This window comes from Heterocephalus glaber, unplaced genomic scaffold (genome assembly GCF_053883595.1).
Source record: "Heterocephalus glaber isolate CG9 unplaced genomic scaffold, H.glaber_assembly_v1.0 deba00000546, whole genome shotgun sequence".
Taxonomy (NCBI): domain Eukaryota; kingdom Metazoa; phylum Chordata; class Mammalia; order Rodentia; family Bathyergidae; genus Heterocephalus; species Heterocephalus glaber.
The window spans coordinates 35,422,842-35,439,777 of record NW_028258147.1 but is presented as its reverse complement, the minus strand read 5'-3'; the positions used below and the strand labels follow the sequence as shown (position 1 = coordinate 35,439,777).

Here is a 16,936-nt window from a genome sequence, read left to right as displayed (position 1 = left end):
TATATGCCTATGTGTAGATTTTTTTTTTAATCAAGGCTATTTGGAGTCCTATATGCCTCACTTATGTGTATGCCAAGCTCTTTTCCTCTGCTTGGGAAGTTTTCTGCCATTATTTCTGTGAAGAGATTTTTTATGTCATCTGCACTCTCTTCTGTTTCTTCATTGACTCCAGTCAGTCTTATGTTATTCTTCTTTGCATCATCTAGCAGCTGCTGGATTGATTTGTCATGTTCCCTTATAATTTTGAAGCAATTTTTCTTTTCCTGGTCACTAATTGCAATCTTACCTTCTATATCTGAAATTCTGTCCTCACATTGGCTCATTCTGCTGTGTAGACTTTCAATGGAGTTTTTCATGTCCTGCAAATCTATTTGCATCTGTTTTATGGATTCCATTTGTTTCCTATGTTCGGATCCCATCATGTTCCTGAGCTCCTCTCTAGATTTATTAATCATGTCTTGCACTAGGGGCACAATTTCTCCTGTTATCTGAGAAATTATTTCTGATTTCATTTTTTCCAGATCCCCTTTTGTTGCCAGTTCAGTGGGTCCAGGTGGTTGAGTATCAGAGTGTTCCATCTCATTTCCCTTTGGGGTTGCTGTAGGTGATCTGGAAGTGTGGTTTTGTGACTCATTTACGTGTTTTCTCATTTCGACTGGGGCAGGGCGCTGTTAGCGCCTGCACGGATTACCTCCTCTGAGCTGGGTGAGGTGGGACAGGGGCTGGGAGCAGCAGTAGGGTTGGTGGCCCAAAAGCCCTTTCCTGTGGGCTGGGAGCAGCGGGAGGGATGGAGGCTGGGAAGCCTCTTCCTCTGGACCAGGAGCAGTGAGATGGTGGCCCAGAAGCCCCTCCCTCTGGGCTGGGAGTGGCGGGAGGGATGGTGTCCTGGAAGCCCCTTCCTCTGGGCCAGGAGCAGTGGGACAGAAGGTGGCCCAAAAGCCCTTTCCTCTGGGCTGGGAGCAGCGGGAGGGATGGTGACTGGGAAGCCCCTTCCTCTGGACCAGGAGCAGTGGATGGGGGCTCAGAAGCCCCTACCTCTGGGCCCGGAGCAGCAGGACTCAGTACCGTGGTCTGGTGGTCCGGTGTCCTGTGTGTCCTTGTAGTGTGGAACCAGGTAGCTGTACAGAGGAGTGGGGGGTCGCGTCCAGTGGATTGTTGCTGGGGCGCGGGCTGATTTGGAGTGTTCTGTGCGACTCGGGACCTCAGCAGGGCGTGGACAGACCTGCCTGTCTGCAGTGGGGTGATTCGGTGTCTTCTGCGTGACTTGGGACCTTGGTAGTGCATGTGCAGACCTGCCTGTCTGCAGCGGGGAGATTCAGCATCTTCCGCAGGACTTGGGACCTCAGTAGGGTGTGCACAGACTTGCCTGTCTGCAGTGGGCTGATTAGGCGTGTTCCGCGTGACTCGGGAGCTCGGTAGGGCATGGGCAGACCTGCCTGTCTGAAGTGGGGAGATTCGGCATCTTCCATATGACTTGGGACCTCGGTAGGGCCTCGTTCCAGTCTTTCATATGTTTGTCAGTCTTTCATATGTTTTCCTTTTATTTATTGAGGTGATTTATTTTTTCAAGACCCTCTTTTCTCGTCTTTGAAACTAGAAACTTTATTTCCACTTAAACTACTATTCTTTGATGGTATAGTTTCAGATCCATGTCAGTGTCCGCTAAAAAGGATTTTTCTTGCAGCCTGAACATAGGATTAATTTCCTCCACCTTTGCCCTACAGCCACTGTCTTTGCTTTTGCTTTACGGGGGACTATAAAGTTATATTAGTTAGTGTTTTTTTCCTCTCAGTTCTTCTAGCTTCCTGTGCATTGCCATTTTACATGCATTCACTAGCTTCTCCTATTTATTTATTCATTGAGCACTGAGTGCTGTTTGGGGACTGGGGAGATGCAGAGGCTGAGTGAGTAGAAATCCATGCTTTAGAGCAGCTTATATCTAGAGGGGAAGAAGATAAGTGGATGGACCAAGTTGGTGATCAGAAGCACTGCAGTGTGACAGAGGAGGGAGGGAAGCCAGGGAAGGACGGTGAGGAGGGTATTCCTGAGTTCCAACTCCATAATGGGAAGTCAGCCACATCATCTGGGGAAGGACATTCTAGGCAGAGAACATAACTAAGATGGGAGTTCCAAGGCAGGAATTAGTGTTGAGGAAAAAAAACAAGTGTCCACCATGACTGGACTACAGGTTTGTGGGTATTGTTGATGCCCTTCTCACTTCGGCTGGGTCAGTGGGTGACTTGGGTCCAGTCACTCAACATGTAACTCATACTGAATGTCTCTTGCCTCATCTTTCCATCCATCCCCAGTTTCATTACTTTCATTCAGCACCTTGTCTAATCTATTGTTTTTACTTTCCAGGTGAGCTTCCTCTTAACTCTCTTGACTTCTCCAAATCCATCTTCTGTACCATTTCCTTGTTGTACACTGAAAAATCCCATCTAGTCTGTCTCCTGCCTATAGTCCTTCAGGGTCTCCCTTGTAGAGTAAATGGCAACTTCTTGTAGGATAAAATTTTTAACTTTTTAGCCTGGCATACATGGCATAAAAATAGCTTTTATTATCTGGCATTGAAACACATTTCCTTCAGCCTTGCGGGGCCCACCACTGGTGTACCGGTTGGCATTTTTCTAATATAGCTTCCAGTTGCAGGTGTTATGCTGTTCCTAAAATACTCTTCCTCTCCTGGGTAGAGTCTGGAAGCTTCATCCCAGCTTCCCTGTGAAGTCTTTTCCAAGGCACCCAAGAAAGGTTACTTATGCCTATCAGAGTGTTCTCAAAGCACTTATTTCAATGTATTATAATCACCTGCTGCTTCTCTAATCCCTCTCTGAGTTCCTGGAGTACAGAGAACATGGCTATTCACATTGCTGTGAACATCAGTGTATGTTTATTGAAGGAATAAATCAAAGAATAAAAGAGAAAGTGTGTTTTGTTAACACTTTCCCTATCCATTAGTAAACACGGACACTTTACATCTTCTTACCAGCAAACTGGATTGCAAAAAAAAAAAGAAAACGATGTGGGAACTACTTCAATGCAGTGAGCCCTTCCAGTACTTATTGCTTTCCAGGAACATAGATGGTAGAGGAAGGGAGATTGTCTAGGAACAGCTGTTAGGCCTAAAATATGGAGCTGGAAAATTCATTAATTATTTTATATATTTATTTAATATTTGTTGGTAGATGTCCAGCCTTCTGTTACATGCAGTGGGGGAATAAGAAGGATGCACTTGATATGGTTTATCCCTCAAGGGCTTTAGAATAGTGAAAATGCCAATAATAAAAGGATTTTATGAGGTAGCATATGATTAAGTCTTAAGTAATTCAAGTAAGACATGCTCTGGAAAAGTCTGTGGGTAAGAGAGATGAGCAATCACAAATAAAACCTCAACTTCTGGAAAGAAGTGCTGAAATAAAGTCCATTTTGTAAAAATGATGTTTGTATAATTCAATAGTCTTCAGGAACTAGGGAGCTATATTTCTTTCTTGGGTTTGGTAAACAAGGAAATATATGATATTTATATTTTAAGAACTTTCTGTAAGATTTTTGAATGAACTTGTATGTTGTAGGAGAACAAAGAATATTTTCATGGTATCATTCAAAATGATGAAGATGAAGATTGTTTACAAATGGGGAAGGCATGATTCATTTAAACCAATTAGGATGCTCCGGAAAAATGCTCTTCTTTGGGCTTTCTGATCATCAGTGAATACCCACCCCGAGTCCCAGGAACTATGGGAATATTGACCTCTCTCCAGTGACCTAGTAGTTACTGCCTCTTAATTTCTTACTTTCTTAAGTAAATGAATATTTATGAGGTCAGATTTAATACTTGACTTTTTAATTTCTTCCGTAAGGTGTTTCTCAGTTGTATCTTAATCTGATTTGTGAACTTTTGTGGTTCTGTTTCTGAGGCTAGGAAATCTTTTAACGAAGGTGAACTGTAGATCAACCACTTTCCTGTAGAGGTCGCTAAGAGAGTAGTTGTTTGGCATACTCTCTTTGCCACCCAGCACCTTGTGGCATGACTTGGCACAATTTGCCTAATGATTGTGAGATCTGGTTTGTGTTACTATTTTATTTTTGAGTTTGGAATGAACTCTAGTTCCACCAGTAATTTCTTCAGGTTCATAACTCTGCATTTTGTCAGTGCTACACCTGTGCATTTTTTTTTTTTAGCTTCATGTATTTGGTATATGGTTGTTTTAGAGTTTTCATTATACTCCATTTGCATTTTACAAATGCGATAACATAGACACATTAAACCATTTTGATGGTAGCCTAAACTTTGCCTTCTGTAGGACCCTAGATTATTGTTTAGTGGGGCTGTCACTCAGGACACTTACTGGCTTTCTCCAGTGCTTTTAAAAAATTGAATTAAGCACAATGAGTTGCATCCCCTTGTTAAAATGTTTTTCCTTCTGTGCAATCACCATTAGCTGTTTGGCTCCCATTCTGTATTCTTTTGAGCAGCCCTGCATTGCAAATCAATATCTTTGTGAAGAGACAGTGCGTTGTGAATTGCCTGGACAGCATATGCACAGTTACTTCGGCTGCAATGCTGCTGCAGAGCCCGGTTACTCTGCCTTCCTGGGAACTCCACAGGCAAGTCCATCGTGCTTGGAGAGAAAAAAATCAGATTTCTTTGGGAAAAAAATTGAACTGTTAATGCTATTGGTACTGAATATTTGCATGTCCTTTTTGCTGTTTTGAAACCATGTTTGGTCTTATTCTCCAGAAATCAGCTTCTCTGAGATGATTTCTGGCTCTTTTTTTTTTTTTTGCTCATGCTTCCCCCTGTCTTGGTTGTAGTACGGCCGTACCATTTCAGCTTGCTAGTGCAGAAAGATGTGAATTCAGTTGTTGTACGAGGCTGGCCTCGTGCAAATGCATTGCTAGAGATATGTTAAAGAGTTCTAGGTGAATTGAGCCTGAGAGAGACAACAGGAAAACGGTAAGACGGAGCATGCTTAAAATTATATTAAGGGTCTTAATTTGGAGCGCCTCGGTAAGTCAGAATCCTGACTCATTCCTTTACAACTTGAAAAGGATTCACTTTATGCATGTCATTTTACTCACTCCCTTCTATTTAACTGCCAAAACCATCACAGATTGATGAAGAGGTATTTAAATTAGGGATCTGAGAGGAGGTTACTCATGGGAGAGTCTGCGGAGGCTCCTGAGGCTATAGCTTATAGTTTGTAAACACCAGTAGCAGCGATAAGATGAGGAAAAGGTTCAGTGATTGCTTCTATGCTGTATCTGAGTCTTATTTCTCCTGCAGTTAGTCTTCTTCATTACAGCTTAAGAGATCTTACAGATTGTTTTGCTTGGGTATGGTTGGCTCAGTGCCCTCTGAGGAAAGCAAGTGAAGGACAGGAAATCACTTTTTTCTTTGGGTAAACAGGTATCCATAAATTTAGCTGGATTGGATCTGAGAAGGATAAATATCTCTAATGTAGTAGGGATCTGGGGCTTCCTCTCGGCTAGCAACACCCCTACCTTTCCTGGAGCACAGAAGTGCACCTGCTTTAAGTGTGCAGAGCAGAGGTCAGCATGCTGGTATTTTGCATCATTACACCTGTAGTGGTTATGCTTTCATGTACGGAAGTGATAATCTTTCATGCCATTCTGTTTGAAGTGCTGTCTCTAATAGTAGACTGTTGGCATTTTGGATGGTAATGCAGAACCCCTGCCTGCATGAAAGAGCAGGGCAGCAGACAGGCTGGTCCAAAACGATGCTCACCTGCTCATAAACAAGATAAAAATCAGGAGATTCCAATGCAGATCCAGACATCTTTGGAGGTTGAATTTGTTTCCTTTATTAATTGTCGTACAGTTTTTGGTAGTGGGTGGTGGGGGTTGAAGTTGAAGGACGTGTTTGAATATTGTTCAGAGTGAGACTAATATATCACATGGTTCTGATGAGTATATGTGGATTCACCTTTCATATAGATGGTGAATGTTAAGGATATCAACATTTGGTTTTACGCTTTAAAAATATTTTACTTGTGTATACTTTAATGTATACTGAATCACTCAATAATTCATGTAAAATGTAAGTGTTATACACAGTAAATATTCGTTGGCAGAATCATCAGTAAATTGCACTTTGGCCGTAAGCCCATTCTGTATAATTTTGTGACATAAATAAATTTAGGAAAGAACACTTGATTACTTAATAGGTGAATCAAGAGAAATATCAATAATGTATTATGGTTCGCAATAAGTTAAAAAACATTTTCTTTTTGTTTCCCAGAGACAGCACCCTTAAATGTTTTTATGTATTCACTCAACTGTTTACTGTAAAGGTTGGACATTTGTTTTTGAGAATGAATAGTTGGATTTTCTTTTATTTTGATCATTTATTACTTCCTAAAAAATGATGAATTATAAGCTGTTTAACAAATCCCTTTTTTCTATATAGAAGACAGTGTGTGTCATGTTTGCTGTTTCTTTTTCTGAGAATTATATGTTCTAACTATTTATATTTTACCTTCACTGTAAGCTGTGAGGTTTATTTTTTTCATTTGGTGACAGAAAGAATTATACATCTGCAGAAAATAATTTTTAAAAGAGGGAATAGTACAGTAGTAATATGACATTGATTTTATAACCATATATTTTCCCTCATTGTACAAAAATTTATTAGCTGCCTACTATGTGTAAGACATTATAAGACATGCTGTGAAGGAAAGATGTGAAATAGAGCTTGGACATAGCAATGTTGGTAGTTTTCCTTGGAATATACTCCATTATACTTTCTTATGAATAGTAAATTACTCTTTAAATATTATATTCCCTACTTAGGGGAACCCTTTCCCTACTTTTTTTTAAGCATTTACTTATCAAGCAAACATTTATGCCAGGTCTACTCTGTAATAGTGGTAAGCACAACAGATCTGTTCCCTGTCCTCATGCAACTTAAAATCCCCCTCCCTCCCTTCCTCCCTCTCTCTCTCTCTCTCTCTCTCTTTCTTTTCTTTTCTTTCCGACATGGTCTTCCCAAGTTACTAAGTTGCCCAGGCTGAGCTCAAACTTGGGATCCTTGAGCACCCGTTTCCCGGAACAGTGGAATTACAGGTGTGAGGCACCATACCTGGCCTCCACAGTACTTGTTCTTAAAATGTTTCAAGGAGAAATTCTGTTGCAAGATTTTTTTGTTTTGTTTTGTTTTTCATTTCAGTAATTGTGCAAGAAATATTGTATGTTTCGATTTTTAGGTTGTGTTTAAAATACACGTAGCACAAAATTGACTGTTTTAGTCAGTTTAAAATTGACACTTCAGTGGCCTTAAGTATATGCAGTGTTTTGAAATCATCACCACTATTCATCTGTTTTCAGAATTTTTTCTTCATCCTGTGCCTCTACAGTCATTAAATAATAACTACCCCTTCTCTTCCTTCCCAAAGCCCCTAGTAATCTTTACTTTCTCTATGAATTGACCTGTTCTAGGTACCTTATATCATATCAAGTGGAATTACACAATGTTTGGCCTTTTGTGTCTGGCTTATTTCACCTAGCATGTTTTGATATTTCATTTGTGCTGTGGCACATATCAGAGTTTTATTTTTTTCAGTGAATGCTTTGATATTTATATGGGACAGCAGTATTTTATCCTTACTATATGATGTCATTAAGTCAAATTTCCATATGGACACCATTAATAGATAATGTAGAGATATTAAAAAGAATAGTCTAGGGAAAGAGGCAAGGGATAAGGAATAGAAATGCACTGAGGGAAAGATCTATTTATATATTTGGATTCTTTATATGTCCTGGAAATTGAACATGATAATTGGGGGGCTAATATTTTCATGTCTGTTTATCACTAATAGAGAAGAACACTTAGCTGAAATATTCATTGGGAAGCTGAGTTATGTCTTTGGTCATCGTTGTTCAAATTTTCCCCACTGCTTCGGTCTAACTTTGTAAGCAGCCTGTTCAAAACCTTACCCCATCTCCTGATGCCCACTACCAACTGTCTTTCACTCCCCACTCATGTTTGCAGTGAACATTTAGCTAGGAACCCCCAGATGTCCTCTGATTTAGACAGAGAGGACGGGAGAAGTTATTAGCTTGGTGCTATACTAAGCACTTTTCCTCTGGATGAGGTAAGTAAGCCTTGTTTCATCAGTGTAGAGTTTTCTTTCTCTGCTTTCTTCCTGATACTTTTAAACCCAGGTGGCTTTTCCTCTAGGAAGTCCTTCACACAAAGTCCATTTAAGGCCCCAGAACTGCCATCAATGTATTTGACTAATTTCTAGACTAGGTCATACAACAGTTTATATCCATGCTTTTAACTCTCTTTCGAGGGGCCCCAAATATGTATAGAGGAGGAGGATTCAACATGACAATGTATAATACCTGAGTCATCTCATCTTCCCCATTAGCGTGATCTTTCTTGCTTTCTTTTCCTTTGCCTCTGTTTTTCTGTTATGGTCTGACTTTTGATATGAGGCTCATTCAGAATTAAATTAATTAAATGCACATTCAGTAGGGTAGTGGGCTTGTGGGGAGGAGGGAGTAATAGGCCAGGAAGCCTTAAACCACAGACTAGTTATTTTGTGCCGCTTTGAAAGTGCTTTCTTTTTGGATTAGGAGAGATAAGAGAGAATGGATAGAAGTATTGTAGGTCAAGTCCATTCTTTATTTGTCTGAGGACGTTGATCTCAGGGGTCATGTAAGAAAGACAACATAGCAGTCAAGCGTGGCTTTGTAGTCTGAGTCCTGCAGTGAATCTCATGGCCTTTGTTTACTCTCTGTGTGGCTGTGGACATCTTCCTTAATTCATGTGTGCCTCAATTTAATCACCTATAAAATTGCAGTAATTATGATACCCCCTCATGGGGTGGGTGTAGAGATTGCAAAATGAGTTTGAAAGCAGTTTTCATTGTGACTCTTATATAATAAAAAGTCACCACCACTGTCCTTGTCATCTCATCTAGAAGTCCTGAACTTCCATCTGTCTTCTATCAACTATGTTATATTTGCCCAAGATCCTTCCCAAGTTTGCTTGATCATAGAACATATATGACTCTTCCTTTCCCTTTCCTTTCCTTTCCTTTCCTTTCCTTTCCTTTCCTTTCCTTTCCTTTCCTTTCCTTTCCTTTCCTTTCCTTTCCTTTTTCCTTTCCTTTCCTTTCCTTTTTCCTTTTTCCTTTTTCCTTTCTTGTACCAGGGATCGAACCCAGAACCTTGCACTTGCCAGGCCGGCACAATGCTACTGAGCCCAATGCCCAATGACTATTTCTTAATGATCTTGAATTTGAGTAGATAAAAGGAGGTTGTAATAGAGTGCCCCAGTTTTCTGTTTATCATCTGGTAGGCATTGGAAGGGTGTGTGTTCAGTAGACTTAGTCTTCTGCCCAGTGGATAACACATTGCCCAGCAGCTTGTTCCTCAGTCAAGTGAGATCTTGCTGAAATACCTTGACAGTGAAATCCTTCTGGAAGCACTGGAAGCACTTGTTTTCGGATGGCAGATGAGCAGCAGGATATGCGCATCCAGCTGCTCTTCTGAATTCACCTTGTATATCTCAGGAATCACTATTGACTTTTCTCGGTTGTAGAAGAGACTTACAGAAGCCATTTTCATAAAATCAGGTAGAACTTTATTATTAGGGGATTGCTGTCAAATTTATTATTGTGAAATTTTAGCTCTTTGCAGCATACAGACCATTTGTTAGAGCTATACTGAAAGATCCTTCCATTTTTCTCTTCAAAGCCTCATTGTTCCCTGTGTTCTCTTTATAAGCTCTGTGTGGTTAGTGACCCAGATATGATTCTCTGAAAATGTTAAAAACTTCAAAAGTCAATCCTATATTGAGTGGTGCCCTATATTTTTTTGAATTCCTTAGTCAGGTTTGCTTTTAGATTTATTTTATTGGAAGGCAAACATCAAACTCTTAAACTTTGTAACATCACACTTGACATTAACCAGCAAAGTATTATCTAAACACTAATAATGTAAACTTTATTAAAAATTGTTAGAATAGAAGAGTAGCATTAATTGTATTATTTGTATTGCCATCTGTTTCAGAGTAAGATAATAGTGCACACTTTTATTTCTTTTTTAGGAAAAAATTTAAAAATATTTATAATTTATTTTTTTAAATGCTGTTCATGTGGTTGCCAGGTCCTACTGGATCACTCAGACCTCAGCAGTGTATTCTTTTCAATTTCCATTTTTAATGTTACAGCATCTTGTAGGAGGAACAGAAGAGTGATATTTAAAAGGTATAAACGTGAAGACAGAACTGGCCTGACTTAGTACAAACAAGCTATGGATGTTTCTGAGAAACTCAGAAGTGAAACAAAACAGGATTCAAATGACACCTGAGACTACCTTTCACATAGCTTTTGCAGACCTTACGATGTTTTTAAAAAATCCTCAAACGCTACACATGTGTGTACAGGTAGAAATCGTCCTGGATCATATTATTGATTTCAGGTTCAGCATGTTCTGTTTACTAGTTATTAGTGCTTTTGACATGGTTTCTGACCTTCATTGTTAAATTGCTGTGGTTAACTTTAGTCAGTCCCCCTTGCCAGGTTATTTTGTTCTTCCGTACCATGTGAGGTTCTTTGGAAATACTCTTTGATTTCCCCTTCTCAGGTAAGATCCAAGACAAAACCCAATAAAAAGAAGAGCTATATTTAAACTCATAAATTCTGTCAGAGATGGGGGAGAATCCCTACGTGTAGAAAGACTTTTTTTTTCTAGAATAAGAGCTTTAGGGGAATACTGTCTTGATGAAGAAACTAATTAACCATGCAGTGTGAGCCACTTTGTGTAGCTTGATTCTTCTATGTTGTCGAGAATAGGTGTTTTATTTCCCCACTGGAGCTGTGGGAATTTTGTAGATTGGCATGGGCTCTTGCTTTGGGAAATCTTAGGACAGAGTATAACTCCCTCACTGTATTATGTGTAGGTTCTCATCTCTGTACCCTATTCTGAGCCCTCTGGCTCTAAATGTGTGGGGGAGCAATTTAGATGTCAGTTCTAATATTTCACCTTCTAGCACTGGATACTTGAGTGGGCATATGGTATGAATGCTACACCTCTGACTCTGTCTTTTTTCCATGATGGAATTTTAACCAGCTTATAATTGTGGATATCAAATGAAAACCAGAGATTTTACATACATCCTTTTTTATCCCCTGACCTTTTGGGATAGTTAATAAGTTTTTAGTGGAAACAGTGTCTAACAAATGTCTTGTCCAGTCTTCTACAGAATAGGAATGGGAATTCATATGCTTTGTCCAAATCATGAAATGTTCAGTTCTGCCAAACAGGCAAAGGATACCTACCATCAAGGGAGGATACGTTTTAGCTTATATGGTGCTCTTCACAAATGTAATTTTCTTTTAAAATTTCTTTCATGATTCCAGGAACGACTTCCTTCTAAGCTTTTTTCTTTTTCCCCTTCAAAATTATCAAATAAACCTTGGTAAGTCAAAAGTAAAACAAGGTTCTGGATTTATTTCTGAAAAGAATTTTGTGGATTGTAAAAAATTTTTTTTACAGATATGGTGTCCAATGGCAACACAGTGCTTTTCTGTTAAAATATTATGATTCCATAATTTCTGTGCAGGAAATTATGTCAGTTATGCTGTTATAATCCTATGTTTTCTTCTTTCTCTACTCACTGTTGTCCTATTGCTTTTTGTATTTGTGTATCTACTAGGTATATAGTATTAGAACATCTTATCTCAGAGTTCAAAATTTTATGAAAGGATTATCTGAAATTACCATGATATCTTGTGGGAAGATTGAGCAAAACAGTGGTGCCCCCAAAATAGTGACATGATTATCATTCCTATTGTGTCAAGAGACTGAGTCAAATTTTGCCTCAATAGGAGTTGACTTCTCTCAGAATTTTAATCCTTTATTTGACTATATCAAAAAGTGTATCATTACATGGTTTAGAGTACCATCCCTCAAACTTTAAAGTGTGAACAAATCAACTGGAGGTCTTGTTGAAATTCATTTTCTCACTCAGTAGGACTGTAGTGGGCCTGGCATCCCAAGTGATGTCAGAGCTCTGAGCCTGCAAGCAGCAGGGGCATAGAGAATATGCCAGATGAAATCCCTACCCTGCAAAGATACTAAAAATACTATATAGTACTATAGTATATAGTATATACTAATACTAATATTATATACTATATATACTTTATATGCTAAAAATACTATATATTTGTATATGTATACAGAGATACTAAAATACTGTATAGGCCTCAACTAATAATGGAGATGGTGCTTCTGCCCTGCTCTGAGAGTTAATTAAACCTTGGATTACAACATTTATCATTATTATTGGACAAAATTAAAAATCTAGACAAGGCAGTAAATAGATGCATATGTCTTTAAGAACCTGAAAGCAAGACTGTATCTTATATATCTACTTTCAAGTATGTATTGTTTTGTTTTCTTTGGTACCAGGGATTGAACCCAGGATCTTGCGCTTGCCAGGCAGGTGCGGTGCCACTGAGCTACATCCCCACCCCTGAAGTATGTATTGTAACAGATGAGAAAGCAGTCAGTAATTTTAGGAATGTTTATCAAAGCTTAGGCTGGTAGGAAGGCCACCTAAATATTTCTTGATGGGATTAGCAAAGCAGTTATCCAATGATAGTACACGTTGAAGCTCAGTAAGGGTTGTAACATAACTATGGTTGTTGAAGCGCATAAAAGAATCCAGTGTCCTCAAATTTTTCCATTTGACTGTGTCCATTAGTTGATGGGTCCAGATTGAAGTGAAATTAGGTCAGACCGCAAAGAAACTGGTCAGTAGAGAAATAAGCCTTTTAGAACAAAAGTAATAGTATTAGACATTGAATGCTAGTGAGTGGGAAGAGCTGGTGAAAGCATTTCATTGACTGGATAATATCTCAACTCGGAAGATGCTTTATTTCAATGTAGCTTCTTAGGACTGATTTTTTTTTTTTGGAGGGACTGTTTGTAGTTAAAAGAGAAGGCTTTTAGTATGGAAAATGAACCATCATTGACTAAATATAAACTTAATATTATCATCATGTGCCCTGGGGTCACTAAAGAAACCGAAAATCTGGTTTACACAGTGCTCCAGATGTTTATAGTATGGTCATGGAAAATGAAAAAGAGTGCAAAGCAAAGATAGACTTACTGCCACTTTTTTTTTGTTTGTTTGAGGCAGCATCATGCTATGTAGTTCAGGCTGGGCTTGAACTCACTATGTTGTTCAGATTGGCCTTGAACTCAGAGTGATCCTCCTGCTTCAGCTTTCTGAGTCCTGGGATTATAAGTATGTGCCACTACACCCAGAAACTGCCACTTTTAACATAACAAACCAAATATATGAAAGAAAATTTCACAGTAGCTTATATGAAAATATATGACAACATATACTTAAATGACAGATTAAGAGGTACTATCTAAATCCAATGTAGTTTGTAGTGAAGGCAGTTTTGATTGTTGCAGTGGCGATTATGGAGGGGCATGGCTCACACTTAATAGCAGAACCAGGGCTGCCAAATGCTCTACAGTATATATTTCTCCACAGCACTGCACACAAGTAATTCCTCACAAAGATGCCCAGGATGCCATCCTTGAAAGACAATGCCAAGATTTCACAGTTAAGAAAAGTTCAAGGAGACTAGAAATGTCAAGAGAAGTATGTGTGGTGTGTGCCTGTCTTCACCCTTTCTAAATCCTGAAATCTAAGGGAAAGTGATATGTAAAAGGAGGCACAAATAAATGAATTTATGTGCCTGACCTTGTGTAGTTGACCTACTTACAACCACTTACCAGATGTTCGGTGCCACCCAACATTCGTAGTGACACCTTCGAGCTGTGGAAGATTGAAAGAGCTGCCCACCTCAGATGAGAGGACTGAGACCTGGAGAATCTGAGTGACGTAGTTCTGATTTATGCAAATCAATTAGTGTCCTGAAGGTGATTTTGGACAAGAGCTTGGTTCTAATAGAATACAGCTCTAAGCAAAAACACTCATCCATCCAGCCTTCTATATGTATATAAATAACACAACTTGCATCTTGTCCCTTGTGTCCCTTCCTGCTGCCATCTATACCCACATACATACACAGGGATGCAGGGACACACACACACACACACACACACACACACACACACACACACAGAGGCATTATTGAAGTAAGCAGAGACCACAACCTACAGTCAGAAAGAGGCCAACATACTTTAGGTCTTGCAGGTGGAAGTCATGGTGAAGGCAGCCATCATTGATATGATTCCAGTGGAATCAGAAATTCTTTCTTTCCCCTTCTGCCCCTAAAACAAATACCATGTCTGTCTATCCCTGGATGATGGATGGAAGCTCTTACTTTACAGGGGAGGAAGTTTTCTTGTTCTGTAATCCTTAAAGGTCAAATAATTCTGGGATAGGTAAGACTCAGATTTAAGTACTCAAAAACTTATAAATGATGATGATTTTCTACTGGGAGGAGATTTTGAGAGAAGTTATTGAGCAAACCCTTAATTTTTCATGAGGTAATGGGCGAGAAGAAAAAGACAAATGTTAAGAGGTTGTCAAGATTTAGCTTACTTCACAGTTTTGCGTTGCACTTGTGCTATGTATTTCTTTCATGAACATCAGATGCATCATACATATTTGTGGTGGGTCAGCTTGGAGTCTTTTGAATCAGTTCTTTTCCATTTTGTACCTTTGGCTAAGAGTGTGGAGTGAAGAAGGAGGTAAGATCACACTCTGAACCTAGAAAAATGCCAATCATCAGAAAATGGTTGATTCAAAGGGATAATTTTCAGGCCCAATGAGTTCCCTTGAAGTGAATGCGACCTTAACTGAATTAAGTTGTGCTCTTTTACATCCACTGCTGTGACTTAAGTAGATAGTGGTATGGGTTTTACATGGCCCTAAGGTAAACTTGTAGGTCAAACTGTGACTTTTGGAGTCTCTGGTGCTGTTTCAATTTCTAACAGTTTTTACTGAGTTTAGATCTACCAACAAATGAGCAAATGAGCAACCAGAACAATGAATGGACCAAACTGATGAGATGAATAGCTATTATGTGTGGTTCATATTGCATCTAGATTGAAATTCTAAGTACAGAAGGTTATTTTGGTATTTGTGATGAGTCTTTTTTTTAAAAATATGTTTTCAAGCACCATAAGACATCCTTGCTTGTATGATTTTTGTCACTTTAATTTCTAAATGGAATTAAGTATGAGTGAAAACCTACAGTCGTAGAAAAAACATGTAGTTAACGTTAATGTTGGAATGTCTTATTTTCACATGGGGCCTGTAGCAGCTGTTTACTGGGATGGGCCGTGGGCAGAGGTATCCAGTATGTTTTTTCTGTTCCCATGACGTGAGAAGACCACTTCTAACCTATCAAAACCTCTTATTTTTCTTAAGTTAGTAAAAAAAACCCCTTTATTAGACTTTTCTGTTGCAAAAATCCAAGAGAGGAGAGATTACAAGAGGACTTTATTTTAGGTGAACACCTGCTCAATGACTAATGTTCAAAGGCAAGCTTTGAACAAAGAGAAGTTTCAGTTTTTATACATTTGGTTGAAGGGGTATGGTCTTTTTAGTGACATCAAGTGACCTTATAGAAACAGGACAAGGGCAGACAGTTTTGTAACTTTGCCTTGAAACAAGACAGAGCCTTATGAATCTATGAATCATATAAGAACAGATTGACATAAACTTTGTTTATAGGACATAGTTGTCAATTTTATATGTACCAGAATAGGGAGTTACACTACAGGAGACAGAGGAGAGGTGGTGGTCCAAGTGGGGGAAGGACTATCCAAGGCTGGGAAAAACTTGTTTTTTCTTTAAGTCCTTCTTCATTCTCCCCTTTGATGCTTTTGATAACAAGTTTTAATAGCATCATCATCATCATTATAATTAATTTTTTGTCACAAGGGGATGGTTTCCTATTGAGCAGAGATTGGTACTTGGTTACGGTTGTAAGTTGAGTGGTGGCATGTCTGTCTATCGGAGTTTTTATGGCTGACTGAATGTTTCTGACTAGTAGGGCTAAGAGGCAAGGGAGAATTATAACAAAGAGGATAAGAGACTTATGTTGTTGTTGTGACTCTATGTGGATCTGCAAACTTGAGCCATGCATGGACTGGTCAGCTTCCTGGATGACTAGGGCTGGGCTGTTGTTTCTGGTGGTAGCAGGATCATCTGGTTTGGGTGGTCTGGATCATGCAGGCTGGTCTGCTTGTCTTGGGCTGTTGGCTTTAGCTGACTGTGGTACAAGTTCTGCAACTTTTTAACAGTAGTGGGGGTGGACAGGATTACAGTATGAGACCCATTTCTGTGAGCCCCAGAGTTGGATTTCATTTCTTGCCTCCAAAAATGTTCCTGGGTTTAAATGGCTATATTGGGTCTGGTAGGCTTATGGGCAGTCTCTCTTGTACCCAGTTATGGATGTTGTGCGTGAAAGCCTGTGTCTGTTTTCTTAGTTTCAGTTTTTCTTGCTCATAAATATTACCTTTAATTTGACTTATAATTGGGGGTGGCTGGCCAAGCAAAATCTCATGAGGGCAATACCCAGTTTTTTTTGTGGGGGTACACCTGACTTGGAGGAGGACCATGGGGAAGACTTGATCCCATTTCAGGTGGGTTTCTTGGCAATATTTTTTCAACAATTGTTTGAGTGTCCAGTTCATGTATTCTATTTTCTTCTGGGTTCTGTAGCCAGTAGGCTGTGTGTAGTTTTTATTTTACTTTTAACATCCATGTGAGTCCCTGGATTATCTCAGCTGGTCCATTGTTTGACTGCAAGGTCAAAGGCAGTCTAAATCTTGGGATGATGTCTCTTAACAGTACTATGGTCACCTCTTGTGCCTTTTCTGTTTGGATGGAAAGAGCCTCAGCCCACCCTTAATAGGTGTAGAAAAGCACCAACATATATTGATAGCCTTCTGTCTGAAG

At 39.3% G+C, this 16,936-nt stretch overlaps 1 protein-coding gene across 6 annotated transcripts in view; it reads left to right on the top strand.

Annotated features, from left to right (window-relative positions):
- Positions 1 to 16,936, top strand: part of Cdk14 (cyclin dependent kinase 14) — a 617,491-nt gene that overhangs the window by 129,072 nt on the left and 471,483 nt on the right. Inside the window, exon 1 of one of the 6 annotated variants that reach the window (XM_087204729.1) lies at positions 4,369 to 4,608. The exons of 2 other annotated variants lie outside the window; for them this stretch is intronic. In XM_087204729.1, coding sequence (XP_087060855.1) covers positions 4,390 to 4,608 — 219 coding nt within the window. In that variant the 5' untranslated portion in view covers positions 4,369 to 4,389. Of the gene's footprint in view, positions 1 to 4,368; positions 4,609 to 4,787; positions 4,958 to 16,936 lie in introns of those variants that run through there. 3 more of the 6 variants (XM_087204730.1, XM_087204728.1, XM_013078752.3) reach the window with 3 other exon arrangements.